The sequence below is a fragment of the Arachis ipaensis genome, chromosome B10 (assembly GCF_059453495.1).
Source record: "Arachis ipaensis isolate K30076 ecotype BB chromosome B10, ASM5945349v1, whole genome shotgun sequence".
Lineage (NCBI taxonomy): Eukaryota > Viridiplantae > Streptophyta > Magnoliopsida > Fabales > Fabaceae > Arachis > Arachis ipaensis.
In genome coordinates, this window is record NC_142435.1 from 125,685,871 (window position 1) to 125,705,606 (window position 19,736).

At 35.5% G+C, this 19,736-nt stretch overlaps 1 protein-coding gene across 1 annotated transcript; it reads right to left on the bottom strand.

Moving 5' to 3' along the window:
• Positions 1-5,494: 5,494 nt before the first annotated feature.
• Positions 5,495-6,370, bottom strand: LOC148581625 (uncharacterized). The gene is made up of 2 exons (XM_088492890.1): positions 6,215-6,370; positions 5,495-6,181 (listed from the first exon to the last, which is right to left on the bottom strand). Exons 1-2 carry the CDS (start codon positions 6,368-6,370, stop codon positions 5,495-5,497), a joined length of 843 nt encoding a protein of 280 aa, XP_088349016.1.
• Between the last annotated feature and the right edge of the window lie 13,366 nt (positions 6,371-19,736).

Consider the following 19,736-nt stretch of genomic DNA (forward strand, 5'->3'; position numbering starts at 1 on the left):
GTATAAATTTCATTCTTAATTTTAACGTAAGTTATTTTAAAATAAAAGTAGTATTAAAAATAGCTTATTATTATTATTATTATTATTATTATTATTATTATTATTATTATTATTAAGTATTGCCCACTAAAAAAAATCATATATACTAAGTATTAAATTTCTAAGATAGATAAGCATCATAGCAAAACCAGGTAATGTAATCCTATGTGCGGGTACGTGTTCAGTAGAATTGATTCGAACCAACCTTATCATCGCCAGCTTCTAACATATTTCATTTCCACGTTTAAAATTCGTCCTAATTTGTTAATCAAATTTCCTTTTCAATATGATACCGCTGAAATCAATATTTGGAGTTTCTCACAAATACTACTAATTGATGATATACTCTTTATTTGGTAACTTGATTTGATCTATACCAAACCCAAATGCTTTTCTTGATATATATTTTGGTGCCTAGTGCTAATCCGTAAAATACTCATGTGACACATTGAGAGATAATGTTGACACCAAAAGTTGCAATTTTTGGTTTTGTCACAGAATTTAATTTCAAAATTGAGAATGGGTTTAAAGAGTTACCAAATTGTGGGTAGTGTTACGGTTCTGGGCACATTTTAATGCTAATGTATCAATATTTGAACTCACTTAATTTTTTAAGTTAAAACCAAGTAAGTCTAATTATTAATATTTAATAAGAAAATTAAGGATACAAAATAATATAAGACAAAGGAAGTTTTGTTAAAAAGAATATTTCATTATTTAAGTATCTGTTATAAATGATCACATATTTATAACTCAAACTTTTATTTCTATTTATAGCTATACACCTCTTTAATGGATGATTATCATTATATCTAATCAACAGTTCAGATTGATCTTTTAAAATCTTCATTATAATATCTAATTTACCATATTTTTCTAAACTCTTAGATTATTCTAGACCATTATTTATACTTCTACTTATATCTATACTCTTTTAGAATGCTCTATAATCTTTCAGAATCTTCTATAACCTTCTAGGTTTATTTGAGACTCTTTGGGACATTTTAGAATCTTATGAAACCATCTAGAGTATTCTCAAATCTCAACCACTCAAGTCACCTCTATTAGACTCATCCATATCCTCGTGATATGGCTTTAACAAGCTCACATGGAAGATTGGATGAATTTTCATAAAGGGAGGGAGTTGTACTTTATAAGCAACCTCCCAAACATATCTAATGATCTCAAATGACCCTTATATTTACATATCAAGCCCTTATAGACCTTGCGAAAGGCTTTGAATTGTTGTGGAAGAAGTTTAATTATTACTTTATCTCCCAATTGATAACTAGCATATGTCCTTGAAAGAGGTAGAATTTCCTCTTTGGATATTGATATATATATGAGTGCAGAACAGATATAAAAACCAATGAAACAATGCAGACCGAGTACAAAAGTCTATGAAAGGAAAGTATAAGTAAGTAAGGAGCAAGAATAACAAAGGGGAGTGATGATGCTCGAATCAGTGCCTTCAATCATGTGCAATTTGTACCTGAGTGAGGAAGATGGGATTAGAGAATGCAGGTAAGGGAAGAAAGAAAGAATGTTGCCAGAGGAGGAACAGAGATGACAGAGGGAGAGAGAATTTGCATTACCAAAAGTTGCCTAACAAACATAGTCACGTAGTCGAGTATTAGAGCATTTCTTTTTGCTGCCTCTCCTCAGCTGCTCAACCGCATCTGCTGTCAAGTGTCCCTTTTGCATAACAGAATTTATCTTGTATTCAGTGCCAAGTTTGCCCCTCATTGCTTGGTCAGCCTCTAATTCCATTTTTCTTAATTTGCTCGTGACATTACCTCCTCCATCAGCAGTAACCTTGTCCTCAAGGTTGAAAGTTGGGTATGCCTCATAGAATTCCTCTTCAAATTCCCAAGTAGAAGGAGCATCAGCAGCTTTTTCCCATTGGACTAAGAGTTGTTGCAGCTCACGACCACCTTGCACAATAGTCCTCTTAGCCAAAATGCTGGTAGGGAAAATAACAGGTCCTCCTTCAGTAGTCTTTAAAGGCATTGGAAGATAAGGAAGCTTGCCATCTCCCTTGAACTTCTTGAGCAGCAAAATATGAAACACATAATGTATTTTAGCCTCATTAGGTAACTGTAATTTGTAAGCTACAGGGCTTACCTTGTGGACAATTTTGAAGGGACCAAAATATCGCATTCCCAACTTCTGATTTTTTCTTAAGGCCACTGAGTGTTGTCGGTAAGGTTGTAGTTTCACCAAAACCAAATCACCTACTTCCAATTCACTTTGTCTGCGGTTTCTATCTGCAAAAGTTTTCATAGACTGTTGAGCACAAGTCATATTAACCTTAAGTTGGGCCAACAACTGATCCCTTTCTAGCAGCATCTCTTGCAATGAATGATCATCATTAGGAGTAATTTCATACTTAACCAAAGAGGGGGAGATCTCTGCCATAGAGGGCCTTATAGGGAGTCATTTTAATAGAACTGTGAAATGTTATGTTATACCAATACTGTGACCAAGGCAGCATAGAAAACCAACGCTTGGGGTTGTCAAAGCAATAGCAATGCAGATACATCTCAAGAGCTTTGTTTAAAACTTCACTTTGTCCATCCGATTGAGGGTGGTATGCTGAACTCATGGCCAAATTCGTGCCCTGCAATTTAAACAATTGCTGCCAGAACTTACTGATAAAGACTCTATCTCTATCAGAAATTATTTTCCTTGGAAAATCATGTAATTTCACCACATGCTGCACAAAGTTTTCAGCTACCTGTTTGCTATTGAAATCATGTTTTAAAGCAATGAAATGAGCAAACTTGGTTAATCTATCAATCACTACCATAATCACTGAATAGCCATGAGATGGTGGAAGAGAAGTAATGAAATCCATACAAATTTCTTTCCAAACTTAGGAAGGCACTGGTAAGGGCTGCAATAATCCTGTTGGAAATTTGTTCTCCACCTTAGCTTGTTGACAAATAACATAGTTCCGCATATATTCTTTGATCTGCTGTTGCATATTTGGCCAATAGAAATTGGAGCATATTCTGTCAATTGTTTTAGCAGAACCAGAATGCCCCCTATGGCACTATCATGATATTCCTTGAGGATTAATTGAATAAGAGAGCTTTGTTGAGGAATAACCACCCTATTTTTCCACAGCAGCAACCCATTCTTATAAGAATAATTTTCATTAGTTGCTATTTTCTCTCTACACTTCAGCAAGAGTTCCTTAAGAGAGCCATCATTCTCTAAGTCATGTTTAAGTGTCTGCAGCCAATTCAGATCTGGGCAAGACCAAGCGGCATAGTAACATCTAGATAAAGCATCAGCAGCAACATTCTTTATTCCCAGTTTATATTGGATTTCAAAATTAAATCCCACAAACTTGTGCAGCCATTTCTGCTGTTCTGGTGTGCTCAGACTCTTTTCTAGTAGAGCCTTCAAACTTTGTTGGTCTGTTTTGATGACAAATCTCTTACCCAACAAATAATGCCTAAATTTTGCAATGGCTTCAGTGATTGCATATAATTCCCTGGTATAAGCCGATTGACATTGCATGGTTGGGGACAATTTCTTTGAGAAATAGGCAATAGGGTGTTTACCTTGGCTTAGAACAGCCCCTATTCCCAACCCAGATGCATCTGTCTCCACCTCAAAAGGCAATTCAAAATTTGGTAAAGCCAAAACTGGCTCTGAAGTAATAGCTTTCTTTAGTTTCAAGAAGGCTTCCTCAGCATCATTATTCCAGAAAAAAGCATCCTTCTTTAAAAGATTGGTCAATGGGGCTGCCAAAGAAGCATAACCTTTGATGAACCTTCGATAATAACCTGTCAAGCCTAAGAATCCTCGCAATTGTTTTAGATTCTTAGGTACTTGCCACTCTACCACAGCTTTAACCTTCTCCTTCTCCATGTGCACGCCTTCTTTAGTGATTGTGTGGCCCAAATAGTCGATTTCTGAGACCCCAAAGAGGCATTTAGACAATTTGGCATAGAGTGTGTTTTGCTGTAATAGCTTCAGCACTGTTTCCAAATGGCCCAATTGAGCATTCCAATACGGACTATACACCAAAATGTCATAAAAAAATACCAATACAAACCTTCTCAAATAAGGTTTAAAAACATCATTCATTAATGCTTGAAAAGTGGCTGGAGCGTTGGTTAAACCAAATGGCATGACTAGCCATTCATAATGTCCTTGATGGATTTTAAAAGCAGTCTTCTCTCTATCCTCCTTCTTTACTAAACTTTGATGGTAGCTTGACCTTAAATCAAGCTTTGAAAAGATTGTAGCCCCAAACAGTTCATCTAACAACTCATCAACAGTGGGAATATGGAAGTTATCTTTAATTGTAATGTTGTTTAGTGCTCTATAATCAGTACAAAACCTCCAAGTACCATCCTTCTTCTTAACTAACAAGATTGGAGATGAAAAAGGACTCTTACTTGGCTGAATTATTCCCTCACTAAGCATCTGTTGCACCATTCCTTCAATATGCTCCTTTTGCGAATGATGATATCTATAAGGTCTTGCCTTCACTGGTTGAGCTCCTGGAATCAATGGAATAGCATGGTCATGGCTTCTAGCAGGTGGCAGTCCTGAAAGGGCATCAAACACCCCTGCATAATTCTGTAAAAGCAAAGCCAACTCAGGTTCTAGTTCCTGAGATAATTGCAGCTGCTTCGTATTTCCTTGCTGCTGTGGTAGAGTCTCTTCCCTCCCTTCTTGTAATTGTAGAGTAAAAGCTTCAGTAACTGAATTAGTGTGAAACAACCTCTTGATATGGTTGTATTGAGCCTGCCTCGGACCATTGTAAGAATCACCAAAAATGGTTACAAACCCACCATTCTGCCATAACTTTATAAATGAGGAATCATAATCAACAATGTGAGCTTTTAGTCTCTTGAGCCAAGTAGTGCCAAGTACTAAATCTCCACCTGCAACATGTAAGACATATACTTGTGGAACAATCATTTTGTGGCCCTGCATATTAACCTCAAGAGCCTTAATACATCCTTCCACTTTCATCAATTAAAAGTTGCCAACCATGATATTAAATCCAGGTGCTGGCTCCACTGGAAGGTTAAGAAATTTTGCAATCCTTGGTTGGATAAAACTGTCAGAACTTCCACCATTAATTAGCACTTGGATTTCATGACCAAGAATCCTTGCGGTCAGTCGGGTTGTAGCCAGCCCTTCAGCTCCATTCATTGCATTATAAGACAAATGATGATCTGTAACTTGCTATTCTAACTGCTGCATCACATCCTCTTGGGCAGGTTCTTCAGTATTAGTCATTTGCTGTTCTTCAGCCTCTTCCTCAGCTATTTCCTCTAATTGAAACAACATAAAGTGTCTGTTGGGGCACTTATATGTTGGGGAAAAACATTCATCACACTAGTAGCATAAACTTTTTTCTCTTCTCATTTGTTGCTCAGCTGCTATGAGGCGTTTAACTTGGTTTCTGTTGGGATTTATGACAGGTTTAGTGGCTGGAGTGGGTAGTAAGGGCGGGGAAAGGCAGGCTTATTTTGTTGTCCAGGGCTTGTTTGAAGGTTTGATTTGAATGGATTGTTTGGTTATGGTAAGTGTTTGGGCCCTGTGAATTTCGAAAAGATGATGAAAATTTGTCCTCATATAATCTAGCTAAGCTCACAGCTCTAATTAATGAGGGAAGGCCCTGAGATTTTACCTCACGTTTAATGTCCATACGTAAGCCACTGATGAAACAGTCTCTTAGAGCATCCGGAGGCTCAAGATTGGTCCGATTAGCCAAGGACACAAATTCTGCGTAGTGTTCTGCTACCGAGCCTTTCTGCATCAGCTTGAACAATGATTCTCGTGGAGAATCGAACAAAGACGAGCCAAACTGTTGTTCAATTGCTTGACGCAACTCATTCCAAGCGTGGAATGGTAATGAACGTTGAGCCATTTGAAACCAAGGGATGGTAGGGCCCACCATGTGCATTCCTGCAATTGTAACTTGTTCTTCCTCAGGCACCCGATAGAAGTCAAAATACTGGTCCACAGAGAAGATCCATCCCAACGCATCTGAACCATCAAATTTGGGTAGATCAAATTTTGGTTTTCTAAAGTGAGGTTGATGATTGTGAAAACCACCCCCATGACCAAAATGAGAGCCATGGCTAAACTCCGTGTGAAGGTCAGTTTCCTGGCTTGTATTAATAGGCTACTTTTGCAGCACCTGCATAATGGAGTTATGCATCGTCTCCATTCTCAAACACATTTTCTCGTTGTTCCTCGCAACCTCAGCTCGATGAGCTTCTGCATTTTTCTCAACAAGCTCATACAACGTTTTAATATTAGCTTCTACCTTTTTAAACCTCGTGCCTTCTGTCATGCCTCTCAACGAAAGCACCAAATGAAAGAGGTAGAATTTCTTCTTTGGATATTGATATATATATATATATATATATATATATATATATATATATATATATATATATATATATATATATATATATATATATATATATATATGAGTGCAAAACAGGTATAAAAACCAATAAAACAGTGCAGACCGAGTACAAAAGTCTATGAAAGGAAAGTATAAGTAAGTAAGGAGCAAGAATAATAAAGGGGAGTAATCAGTGTCTTCAACCGTGTGCAATTTGTACCTGAGTGAGGAAGATAGGATTAGAGAATGCAGGTAAGGGAAGAAAGAAAGAATGTTGCCAGAGGAGGAACAGAGATGACAGAGGGAGAGAGAATTTGCATTACCAAAAGTTGCCTAACAAACATAGTCACACAGCCGAGTATTAGAGCATTTTTTTCTGCTGCCTTTCCTCAGCTACTCAACCGCATCTGCTGCCAAGTGTCCCTTTTGCATAACAGAATTTATCTTGTATTCAGTACCAAGTTTGCCCCTCATTGCTTGGTCAGCCTCTAATTCCATTTTTCTTAATTTGCTTGTGACAGTCCTCTTCTTGTCTGCTCACTTCTTCATCCTTTTTGCAGCCTTGTCAAGATAAGAATGAGTGACATCTGCTTGTTCTTTTCAAGACTTAACCATATGACAAGTTTCAAGGCTCTTTCCTGAGTAAGGGAAGAAAGACAGTACACGTAAGCGGTTGTTGTCCAGTCATGATCTCGAATGGTCTCTTTCTTGTGGACTCTCTTTTTTGCAGATTGTATGAGAATTGAGTAATGTTTAGAAGTTTTGTCTAATCCTTCTTATTAACACTTACAAAATGCCTTAAGTAGCACTCGACTAAGGCACTACTCTCTCAGTTTGTCCATTAGTTTGAGGATGGCAGTTTGTTTAGAAGTGAAGGTTCGATCCAAGAAAATTGAACAACTATGTCCATAGTTGTCCTGTGAAGTGTGGATCTCGATAGCTGATGATGTTCTTAGATAATCCCTAGTACTTGGTGCGAAATTTACAATCCACAAACTATCCGGCAAGTGCACCGAATCATATCAAGTAATAACTCAGGTGAGTGAGTGTTGATCCCACGATGATTAATGGACTAAGGCCCAGTTTGGATAAACAACTTAAATAAGTTCTTTTGGAAAAATAGTTTAAAGTATAAGAACTTTTATTAATAGCAGCTTATAAATAAGTTATTTTGTGTTTGGATTTTAGTTATAGAAGTACTTATTTTAAAGTTGTAGCATTTGGATAAATAACTCAAAAAATACAATTTTTTTACACAAGAAAATGAAAATGAAAATAACGATGATAACAAATACTTTTCAATATTAAATGTTGATTTTACATAATCTAATTGCTAAGATTATAATCGTTTAGACAATTGATTCTTTATTTGCTCTCTTATTAGTTCCATTTTTAGACAATTGGTTCTTGCCACATAATATCATTAGAAATTGGTTCTTCTACTTCACCTTCATCCATAACGGTGTTCTTGTATGTGGTGAATAGTAATAAAATTTTAATTCACAATAATTTTGATGGCAATGCCAAAGAAATTATTGTGTAGTTAGTGTTTGCTATTTTATTGTGTATGATATGGTAGGTAAAAATAAAAAGCAAATATAAAATGTGTCAATGTATATTTTGTTGCTATTTTTTATTTTTTTTACTCTTATTAACCTTCTCCTTTATTGGGTCAATAACTTGTTATAACTAACTATAAAATTAATAGCAAGCTATATAAAAATAAAATCACATCTGAACAAAATAAAATTAAAAATAAGATTTCATATCACATACAATGTTAAATACAAATTTAATAATAAAAATAGAGTGATAAAATGATAAAAAAATAGCTGGAAAGAATATATGTAGTAGGTGATTCAGATAGAACATTATTTTAAATGGTGGTGGAGGGTCAATACTTTTAGCAGATGAATCATTACGTGAAATGATGGTGGAAGGCCAGTGCTTCTAACAGATGAAACCTTGCTTGAAAATAGTGGTGGAGGGCCAGTATTTCCAGCAGAAACAGAAAACATTTTCATAGAGCCAAAAATGAAAGCAGATTTTTTTTGTTCTGAAGTCAATTTTTTTTAAGGAAGTGATAGAACGACTTATCGAGAAGGAGAAGTCATATATTTCTACTTCTTCAAAAAGTTGTGAATTAACTTTTCGAGTAGTTAAAAGCTTTTTTTTTAAATGGTGCCAAACAGCATATTGTAACTTTTTATAATTCAAAAGTAAAAAAAAAGGTAGCTTCTGTTATTTTCCAAACGGACTCTAAGTAACAATAGTTGAGTGATTAGACTAGTCAAACAAGCCAATTTGAGTGTTTTGTGTTCTAAGTATCATAAAGCAATGAATTAGAGAATTCAAAAAAGCAAGTAATGAACGGTTGGTGAAAATAGTATGAGAAAACAATTAAGGTTTTGAAGATGTTAAATTTTTAGATTAATAGTTCTTATCACTCACTTTAATCATGCAAAGGTTCAATTCATAGCAAACTGTAATTGATTAAACCCTAATTTTTTAGTAATTTAATCTCTTCTAACCAAACCAATCACCAATTCCTTGGTCACTTAATTTAAATTAGAAGTTTAAGTCCAATCCTAGTTTATGAGCCACACAAACCCTAGGTATCTAAAGATAAGATGTTTATATGTCACATATCACGTTAAGTCAAGATAATTAGAGAATTATGAGAATTGATTTCAAGCTATTATTCAAGTAATTTAACTTTTTCAAGATTCAACAAGAATTCAATAAGAAAAAGAGTTATTTTCCAATATACTCTAATTCTTAGGATGAAGAACAAAATCAATCCTTGAAAATAAACCAGTACATTAGTTAAGAGAAGAATGACAATAGTATTAATCCATTAAAATAACAGAGTTCTTAACCTTAATAATGGATGTTTAGTTGCTCATGGTGCAAAAAAAACCCTAATAGAGAAAAGTGTAAAAAGTGCGGAGAAAAGAGAAGCAGAAAAAAGCAGACCTAGGCCAAGACATCTTCTCCTTTTATATCTAATCCTAATTGATACCCAAATTTAAATTCAAAAACTTAAAAATATATTTTCTTAATTCAAAATTGATTTGAAAATCAAATTAGAGCAAGAGATTTGGTGATGAATCATGTGGGGACTACTCTGGTCTGCGCTACTAGCGCCAAACGTTGGGTTGGTGGTGTTTGACACCACCTGGGCAGCAACCTTTCACGTTTTACGAGGTCTCTAGCGCCAAACGCCGGGTTGTGGCATTTGGCGCCACCATGGTAGAGATGATAGTGAGATTTCTGTGTTCTAGCGCCAAACTTGGCCATCTGGCTTGAATTTGAAGCTTTTATTCTCTCTAAAATCTGCCAAACTCACTCGAATGCCATTTGTAATGAATCAAATCATAAAACAATTCAAAGTATCATTCATGGTGGCTTAAAACACCTAAATCTTAAATTAATTCAACAAATCTGCATGCAAATCACAAAAAAAGATAAGAAAGATGCTCACGCATCACTACTACTACTACTACTAGAACAAATCCAAACTCCTCAAACTTTGATAAGACAGATATGAAATCCAGTGACACACTTTCCTATGGTTGCTTTGGCGAAGGTAGAAGAGGTTCCAACAACCCACTTGGTGTCTTATTTTTAATCTTATCTTCTTAGCACACAAGACAAGTCTTTACATAGCTCTCCACTTTATACCGCATCTGAAGCCAATAATAGGAAGACTCAATGAGTGCTAAGGTCCTTCGTTAGTCTTGATGACTAGTCCACTTAGTGTCATGACATTATTTTACTAATTTTCTCCTCAGATTTTTCAACTCTGGAATATATATATATTTTTTCTTTGGTATAGAGAAGGTCATCTTCTAGCCAAAATCTTTTAGTTTTTTCTTTTCTAGCAAAATACACTAACTTCTTAGCTAATAGATCATGATGTAACCCTTTCTTGATGGCCCCTCGACAATGGAAATGGCTATCAACTCAGTCTTACGGTTCAGTACATCTGCTACAACATTAGTCTTGCTTGGCTTGAACTCAAATTCGAAATCAGACTCAGGTAAAACCTACCTTATTTGGGGCTTAACTCCTTTTGAGTTTAGAAGTAGCTTATAGCTACATTGTCTATTTTAACGATGAAGTGTGAATCATGTAAAAAGTGGTGCTAAGTTCTCAAACAATGCACCACCGCAATCATTTTCTTTTCTTGGACGGTGTATCGCCTCTCTGTATCATTCAAATTACAGTCTTGAAGGCAATAAGATGCTATTCTTACATCAAAACTCCTCCAATAGCATAGTCAGAAGTATCAGTGTGGACTTCAAACACCTTAGAGTAGTTAGACAATGCTAGTATTGGTTCCTCTGTGATAACATCCTTCAATTCATCAAAGACCTTTTGACACTCCTCTGACCAATTTTAAGATTGATTATTCTTGAGAAGGTTAGTTAATGGTGCATCCTTGGTGGAGTATCCTTTAATAAATCTCCTATAATAGTTAGTCAACCCAAAGAACAACCTCAACTCAGACACTTTGTTTGGCGGCTCTCATTTTTTGATAGCCTTAACCTTCCATTGATTCATGCGGAGAGTTTCATCTTTTATGATATGTCCCAAGAAGTGGACTTTGTTCCTTGCAAAGGAACAATTTTTTCTTCACTTATAGGTTATTCTCTCATAAGATCTTGAATATGGCTTGTAAGAGTTCTACATGTTCCTCCAAGATATGCTATAAACAACAATATCATTTGAGTAGATCACTACAAACCGATCAAGATATTAGCAAAAGATTTTGTTCATCAAGGTACAGAAGGTTGCAGGAGCTTTGGTTAAGCCAAAAGGCATCACCAACCATTCATGCGATCCATACCTCATGATACACGTTGTCTTAAGCTAATCACCATTAGTAATTTTTACTTGGTGATATATATTTTGACTGCAAATTTAGCTTTGAGAACCACTTGACCCTACCAAGTTGATCAAATAGATTGGCTATCAACGGAATATGATATTTATTCTTGATGGTTACCTTGTTAAGTTCTCGATAGTCGATGCATAATCTCAACAAACCATCATGCTTCTTTTGAAACAAGATTAGTGCACCATAGGGTGCCTTTGATAGACGGATAAATCCAACGTCCAGTAGATCCTTGAGTTGCTTCTTCAACTCCTTAAGTTTTAAAGGTGTTATCTTGTAAGGTTATGAGGTAGGTGGCTTTGCTCTTGACTCCAGTTCAATCTTGTGATCCACATTCTTCCTAAGTGGTAGTGGTTTTAGCAACTTAGGAGGCATCATATTTTTATTTTCTTCAAAAATTTTCTTGATTTTAGGAAAAATATTTTCTCCTTTGGATGTTGACTCCTCTTGTAATAGAGCCAAATATGTCTTCTTTCCTTTTTTGAACCCTTTATTGAGTTGCATAACAGAGATTATCGGTGATCCTCTAATTTTAGAGATTGTAGGGACCATACATGGAAACCCTTTTTCTATCACGCATAATATATCGTAGTATGACACATGTATTATATTTACCTTCATGGATTTATTTGTATGATGACTATTTTGAAATCATCCATGGGTAGTACTGAGAAATTCATAGTGCCCCTTCCAAAAAACAAGAATCATCTCAATCTCTTTTGCTACTCCCTTAAGAGGTTCATCCTTGGTATTCACAAGTTTGAACCATCCATTCTTTTTAGTGATCTTCAACTGTAGCACCAGTGTCGATCATAGCCATGATGGATTTTTCATTTATAAAGGCCTTGACATACATCAAGCCTTTATTTTCTATAGGTGCCTACCTTCTTGTGCTTTAAAACATTCATGAGTTGAACAGATCTAATATGTTCGGTCACCTGGACTGAGCCTTTCATTCCTCGATGATAGATATCAAATTCTCTAGCTTGGGAGCAATCTTTCATTTGGTGTAGCCCTTTGCACACAAATAATCCTCATTTGGGCACAAAAGCTTTCTTCTTTTTCTCGTACTCTTTCTTTGAAGAGTACTACTTTTCTTTTTTGTTGAGAAACTCTCTCTCTTGTCTCTTTCACCTTTAGTAGAATTAAGTTTAGAAAAATACTTTGGTTTGGAGTCTCTCTGATTATATTCAGTGAGTGATTTGGTCACCACAATGGTCTTATCGACACCCTTAACATTTTTTCTTTGTAATTCTTGCTTTGCCCAAAGTTGAAGTTCAATAATAAAGAAGAATAATGCATTGTCTGATACTAAGTTGGAGATTTGAAGTGTGAGAATAGTAAACACCTTTCATAGTCACTAATCCTACTATTCTACTTCAATTTCATCAACTTCTTCCTTGCTTTATTGACCATATTTTGAGGGAAGAATTGTCTTTTCAAATTCCTTTTGAACTCTTTCTATGTGGCTATATTGCAAGTACTATTTTCCGTATCTATGCACTTCTTCCTCCACTATAAAGTAGCATTACCAAAGAGAGCTGCAATGCTTACCTTTATTGTTTCTTCGACCACCTGTTGTCCTTCGAAATACCTCTCCATTTGTCATAAGAAATTTTCCACCTCTCGAGCGTCTCTCACGTCCTTGAACTCCTTTGCCTTTGAGTGATCAATGTTTGTCGTCTCCCTTAAAATAGTAGGTCAAGACTTCGCCTCCCCGAACCAAACTGGAGTCTCTTCAAATAGTTTCAAGGTATTCTCAGGCTACTCTTCTATTTGGAGCATGATTTACTTGAAAATATCTAGTTCTCCCAACACATGAGTCTTGAGGGTCTCCTTGTCATGTTCTATCCTTTGGAAGCGCTCATCCATAGATGATAGAATATTCTCTAAGAAATAAAGTCTCTCTTCTAAGAAGTTAGAATCCTTACCTCTAGGCTCACTCAAAAAATACACATTTTTGCTTTCCCATTGAGAAGGAATAACATCCATTTTCCTTTGAGTCTCAACATGCTCCATAGTCACACTAGAAGCCATACCCACACAAACCACTTCTACTCTCTCTCGAACCTTATTCTGATGCCAAATTGTTATGGCCTTGGATACACTCTAATGCTACTGTGCCAACACTTGGACTCACTCAACTTTTTGAACTAAGACCAAGTAAGTCTAACTCTCAATATTTAGCAAGAAGGCTAAGAACACAAGAGAAATAAAACTTTGGTAGAAAGAACACTTCACTACTCAAGTATTTGTTACAAATAATTCTGTGAGAATAAAAAAAAGGCAAAGAGAAAACAAAGGGAGGCAGACAAAGGATAGAAGAGAGAAAATGGTGGATTGTTAAGGAGCTTTTATAGGAAACTATTTTATAGTATGCTCTCTTGTTATTTACAGAAGTTAGGAAACTATATAAATGAGTGAAATCAAAATGTATTCAATTAAATTAAAATCAAAGGAATTCACATCCATAGCAATTATTCATTTTTTTTATTTTTCTCTTTAATAATTATACAACGAGTGTATTATTGTGAGTAATGTTCAATTTCATATTACTTTCTATCTATTAGAAGTCAAAATTCCACTATAGACTCAACAATTGGTATCAAGAGCCAACGTTATATTATTCATCATTTGAGTTGTAAAATTCAATTTTGAATATAATGGCTTCTACTAGTAGTAATATCAAAGTAGGCAAATATGAAATCAAGAAGTTCAATGGGAAAAATAATTTTTTTTTCTATTGGAGAATGCAGATGAAAAATCTGCTTATATCACAAAAGTTACACAAGGCACTAGCGGGAAAAGAGAAAAAGCCGGAAGGAATGAAAGATGAGGATTGGGAAGAATTAGATCTTGAGGCACGGGCTGTAATAATCTTATGCCTTGAGAGGGATGTTGGTTTCTTGGTGAACGAAGAAACAACTGTAGCAGGCGTCTGGACAAAGTTAGAGAGTAACTTCATGACGAAGACTCTAACTAACAGGATCTACTTAAAATCCAAATTGTATACATGCAAGATGGAGGAAGGCACCTCAATCCGAGAATATATTAATAAGTTTGACAGGATTATATCAAACTTAAAGGATATAGATGTGAAGGTTGATGATGAAGACCAGTCACTCATATTGTTACTTTCATTACCGAAGTCCTATGAAAATCTGGTGCAGACATTGATGCTGGTGGGTGACACTCTGACCATGGATGAGACAAGGGCATCACTTTTAGCGGATGATCTACGTAAGGTTGCTACAAGTGTAATGTCATCTTCAAATGGAAGAGAGTATAATGATCAAGCATAAGGATTGTTCGCGGCTAGAGGAAGAACTAATGAAAGAGGAACAGATAATAAGCGTGGAAAGTCTAGGCCAAAATCTAGAGCTCACGCGGAGAGAACATGATTTAAATGTGGTGAGGCTGGACATTTCAAAGTAAATTGTCCAAATAAGAAAATAACTTTCAAGAAACAGAACAACGACAACCCAAAAGAAAAGCAAGAAGCATGCTACGTCTCAAATGATGAGGAGGATTGATACTCTGTAACAGAATAATCTTATGAAATCTCCGGTAAGTGGATTCTTGATTCAGGAGCTTCTCACCATATGTGTCAAAATAGGAAGTGGTTTACTACCTATGAAAGCATAAATGGTGGCACAGTTTTAATGGGAAATGATCATGCTTGTAAAACTGTGGGGTTGGGTATTATAAGAATCAAGATGCATGATGGAGGAGTAAGAACCTGAAAGGATGTGAGGCATATTCCGGACTTACGGAAAAATATTATCTCTATAAATTTGTTGGAGAAAAATGGCTGCAAAATAGTTACAAAAAATGGGGTACTAAAAGTTGTTCGTGGTTCTTTGGTAGTGATGAAGAGAGTTCGTCACGGTAATCTTTATTCTCTTTTGGGACAACAATCACAGGTGAGTTAGCAGTTGGAATCGGTGGAAGTAGAGATCAAACAAATTGTACAAGAATATGGTACATGCGGCTTGGACATATGTCAGAGAAAGGTCTATCATTACTTTATGGACAAGGTTTGCTGAAGAATATGAAGAAACCACAAATAGAATTTTGTGAGCATTGTGTGTATGGAAAAGCACATAGGGTGAAGTTTTCTACAAGCAAGTATAAAAGCAGAGGGTTGTTAGACTACGTGCATACTGATGTTTGGGGCCCAGCTAAAGTTACTTCCAAGGGTGGTTCCAGGTATTTTGTTACTTTTGTTGATGATTATTCCAGGTGTGTTTGGATTTACTTCCTCAAACATAAGAATGAGGTATTCGATACTTTTAAGCGGTGGAGAGAAATGGTTGAAAACCAAATAGGTAGGAAGCTAAAAACTCTACGATCTGATAATGACACAGAGTACACGGATGGGGCTTTCAAGGAGTTCTGTGAACGAGAAGGTATTGCAAGATACTGGACAGTTAGAGAAACACCACAACAGAATGGAGTCGCCGAACGACTAAATCGTACGCTACTTGAGAAGGCAAGGTGAATACGCTCTAATTCTGGGTTAGGCAGAGAATAGTGGGCAGAATCGGTTGCTACAGTTTGCTACATAGTGAATTGATTTCCACATTCTTCTCTAGATGGAGACACACCTTATAAGGTGTGGTCAGGGGAACATGCAGATTACGAGAAACTCAGAGTCTTTGGATGCACAGCCTATTATCATGTCAAAGATAATAAGCTTGATGATAGAGCTAAGAAGGCAATCTTTTTGGGGTATCCAAGAGGGGTTCAAGGCTATCGCCTTTGGAGTGTAAATGATTCTAAGTTTGTAATTAGCAGGGATGTTACCTTTGATGAACGATCTATGGTAGCTTTGTCTAAAGATATGGTGCCAGATGATGGTGATGTTGGAAAAACTTCAAATACTTAAGTGGTGGAGATAGAGTCTAAATACCAACAAATAGACTCTAGTAATATTCAGATGGAGCATCCTAATGCTACTCGAGATGACGCAGAGGATGAACTTGATCATGAGGAAATTCAGCGAGAAAATGCACATGCATTACAACAGCAGCAGCAGGATTCTTTGGCATCTACTAGGCCAAAGAGGAATTATAAATTTGTTTACAAGTTCGGGTCAGACAAGCCTTTGAGACATTATGGGCAGGTAAACTTGGTAGATTATGCACTCTCAGTGGAGAATGATGAGTCGGTCAACTTCAAACATGCTATCAAAGACAAAGATAGAGAGTTGGTTGGTTGCTATGGAGGAAGAGATGCAATCTCTTCATAAGAATAAGACATGGGATGTGGTCCCATTGCGAAAAGACTACAATTGGTTGTAAGTGGGTGTATAAAAGAAAAGAAGATCCTACTAAGTCAGATGATACAAGATTCAAAGCTAGGTTAGTAGCAAAGGGATTTCCACAGAAAGAGGTATTGATTACAATGAGATATTTTCTCCTGTGGTGAAACACACTTCCATACCGGTGCTTTTAAGTCTTGTCGCTCATGGTGATCTTGAGTTGGAACAACTAGACGTGAAGACTGCATTCTTACACGTTGACTTAGAGGAAGAAATCTACATGTATCAACCTGAGGGTTTCAAGGTTGAGGGTAAAGAAAGTCAGGTATGTCGCTTAAGGAAATCGCTATATGGATTGAAACAATCTCCTTGGCAATGGTATAAGCGATTTGACTCCTTTATGTTAAAACAAGGTTTTTCCAGAAGTAATTATGATTGTTAGGTATACATTCGTAAGCTTCCTGGAGGTGATTATATCTATCTTCTATTGTATGTGGATGACATGCTTATTGCCTCTAAGAGTAAAGTAGAGATAGATATGTTAAAGGTTCAACTTGGTAAAGAATTTGAAACAAAAGACTTGGGTGCTGCATGAAAAATATTAGGCATGGAAATTAAAAGAGAGAGATCAAGCCAAAAATTGTTCTTGAGCCAAAGAGGATACATTGAGCGTGTCATTGAAAGGTTTGAAATGAAAAATGCTAAATCGGTGGTAACGCCGTTGGCTCCACATTTTAGGCTCTCTGGTAAATAATCTCCCACAACAGCAGAGGATAAGGCTTACATGGAAAATGTACCTTATGCTAGTGCAGTCGGTAGCCTAATGTATGCTATGGTGTGTACATGCCCAGATATTTCACAAGCAGTCAGTGTTGTTAGCAGGTTCATGGCAAACCCGGGTAAGACACACTGAGAAGCAGTCAAATGGATATTAAGATACTTGAAGGGTACCATTGACACAGGTTTATGCTTTAGTAGAAAATCATGTCAAATCAGTGGCTTTGTTGATTCTGATTATGTTGGTGATCTAGATAGAAGACGTTCTACGCTGGTTATGTATATAAAATACAAGGTGCTCCAGTTAGTTGGCGATCGATGTTACAAGCTACAGTGGCACTATCTACTACAGAGGCTGAGTACACGGCAGTAGCAGAAGGGGTGAAAGAAGCATTGTGGCTAAGGGGTCTTCTAGATGATTTGGGGTTGAAGCAAGATTGCGTAAATCTGAGTTGTGATAGTCAAAGTGTAATTCATTTGGCTAAAAATCAGGTTCATCATGCTCGTACCAAGCATATTGATGTAAGATATCACTTTGTGCGCGATGTTATAGAGAAAGGTAACATTTCTCTTATAAAAGTACACATAGATGAAAACCCTGCTAATATGTTGACTAAAGTAGTGTAAGGAAACAAGTTCCAACACTGTTTGGAATTGCTCAATATTGCTTCATGTTAGGCATTACATGGAGAAATAGAGGAATTACGATTGGTTTGATCCTGAATAAAGGTACGTAGGCAGTCATTGTAAAAATGATGCAACCGGATATGAATACCACACTTTGATCATCCAAAATTTGAGTAGATTTCAAATTGTGAACGAGGTGGAGAATTGTGAGAATAAAAGAAAGGTAGAGAGAAAACAAAGGGAGGCAGACAAAGGATGGAAGAGAGAAAATGATGAATAGTTAAGGAGCTTTTATAGGAAACTATTTTATAGTATGCTCTCTTGTTATTTATAAAAGTTAGGAAATTAAACTATATAAATGAGTGAAATCAAAATGTATTCAATTCAATTAAAATCAAAGGAATTCACATCCATAGCGATTATTCATTTTTTTTCTCTTTAATAATTATACAGCGACTGTATTATTGTGAGTAATGTTCAATTTCATATTACTTTCTATCTATTAGAAGTCAAAATTTCGCTACAGACTCAATAGATTCATACACCTACAACTCAAACTCTCACTTTTATTTATAGTCATCCATCCTTTCAATAGACGGTTAAGATAAAATCTAACTAACTGTCCTGATTGATCATTTAAAACTTTTATTACAAATATCTAACTTACCACATTTTTCTAATTTTTTTAGATTATTCTAAATTGCTATTCATACTTCTATTTATATCTATACTTTTCTAGAATGCTTTATGATATTTCAAAATTTTTTAAAATCTTCTAAAATTTTTTAGAATTTTTTAAAATATTCTAAATTTTTTTTAAATTATCCAGAATATTTTTAAATACTCAAATACTTTTTAAACACTATTAAAACTAACCTCTTAAAATGTATCATAACAATAGGCTTAACACAAAATGGTAGATTAGCAGGTGATACTAACCCTAACTATGTGATGATATATGTAACACTATTAAAAATGATGGAATTATCATAAAAATTATAAATTAAAGACTGAGATCATAATTGAATTCCAAAATAAAAATAATAAGAAGGAAAAAAGAAAAGAAAAGGTTGAAAAAAAGAAGGGAGTTTGTGCGACATGAGACATAATGGAAAAAAGGGAAAACAGGGAGCAAGACTAAGACAGCCATGTGTGGTCTTAATAAATTCAACCCTTTATTATTATTATTATTCCCCATCAGCTCTAATTATTCTTGATTTTGGTTTTGGTCTGTGGTTTATGTGGATAAGCTTAACCTCATCATCATATCATTATCATCTTTGTAATAACTTAGTCATACTCGATATTCTTCGTTTCCACCTCATCCCTTCCAAGTTCCAACGCCCTATCACCATATAAACTTGTAAACCTAAGTAACATTATTGTTTCCATAACGACGGTGCTATCTTTTTCAAAAAAGGAATGTTAGAGACCAGTAATTTTTGTGATTTGTAGTCATTAAATAATCATCAATAATAATTTTAATGGTATAAAATTGGTGTAAAATTTTATCCGATGACTCACTTTTCTTTACTGATTATATGCTGGTCAGAATTTATTAAAATTGCTGTCCCTAGACTTTTTCTTTTCAAAATTTATTATTAAAATGTTATTTTTTAAAAAATTAAATATCAAAATGTTACCATTCAGTTAAGGTGACAACTAATCTTTTATTTTTTTAGTTATAATTAATTATAGTAATATAAGAAGGGTACATTAGTAAAAATGCCTATGGTAAATAC

What these genes read in the sequence shown, in the direction of transcription:
- LOC148581625 (XM_088492890.1), bottom strand. Translation starts at nt 6,370, where the DNA reads ATGACAGAAGGCACGAGGTTTAAAAAGGTAGAAGCTAATATTAAAACG. An exon ending in TGCATAACTCCATTATGCAG is followed by an intron (nt 6,182 to 6,214) that starts GTGCTGCAAAAG and finishes AATACAAGCCAG; the next exon opens with GAAACTGACCTTCACACGGA.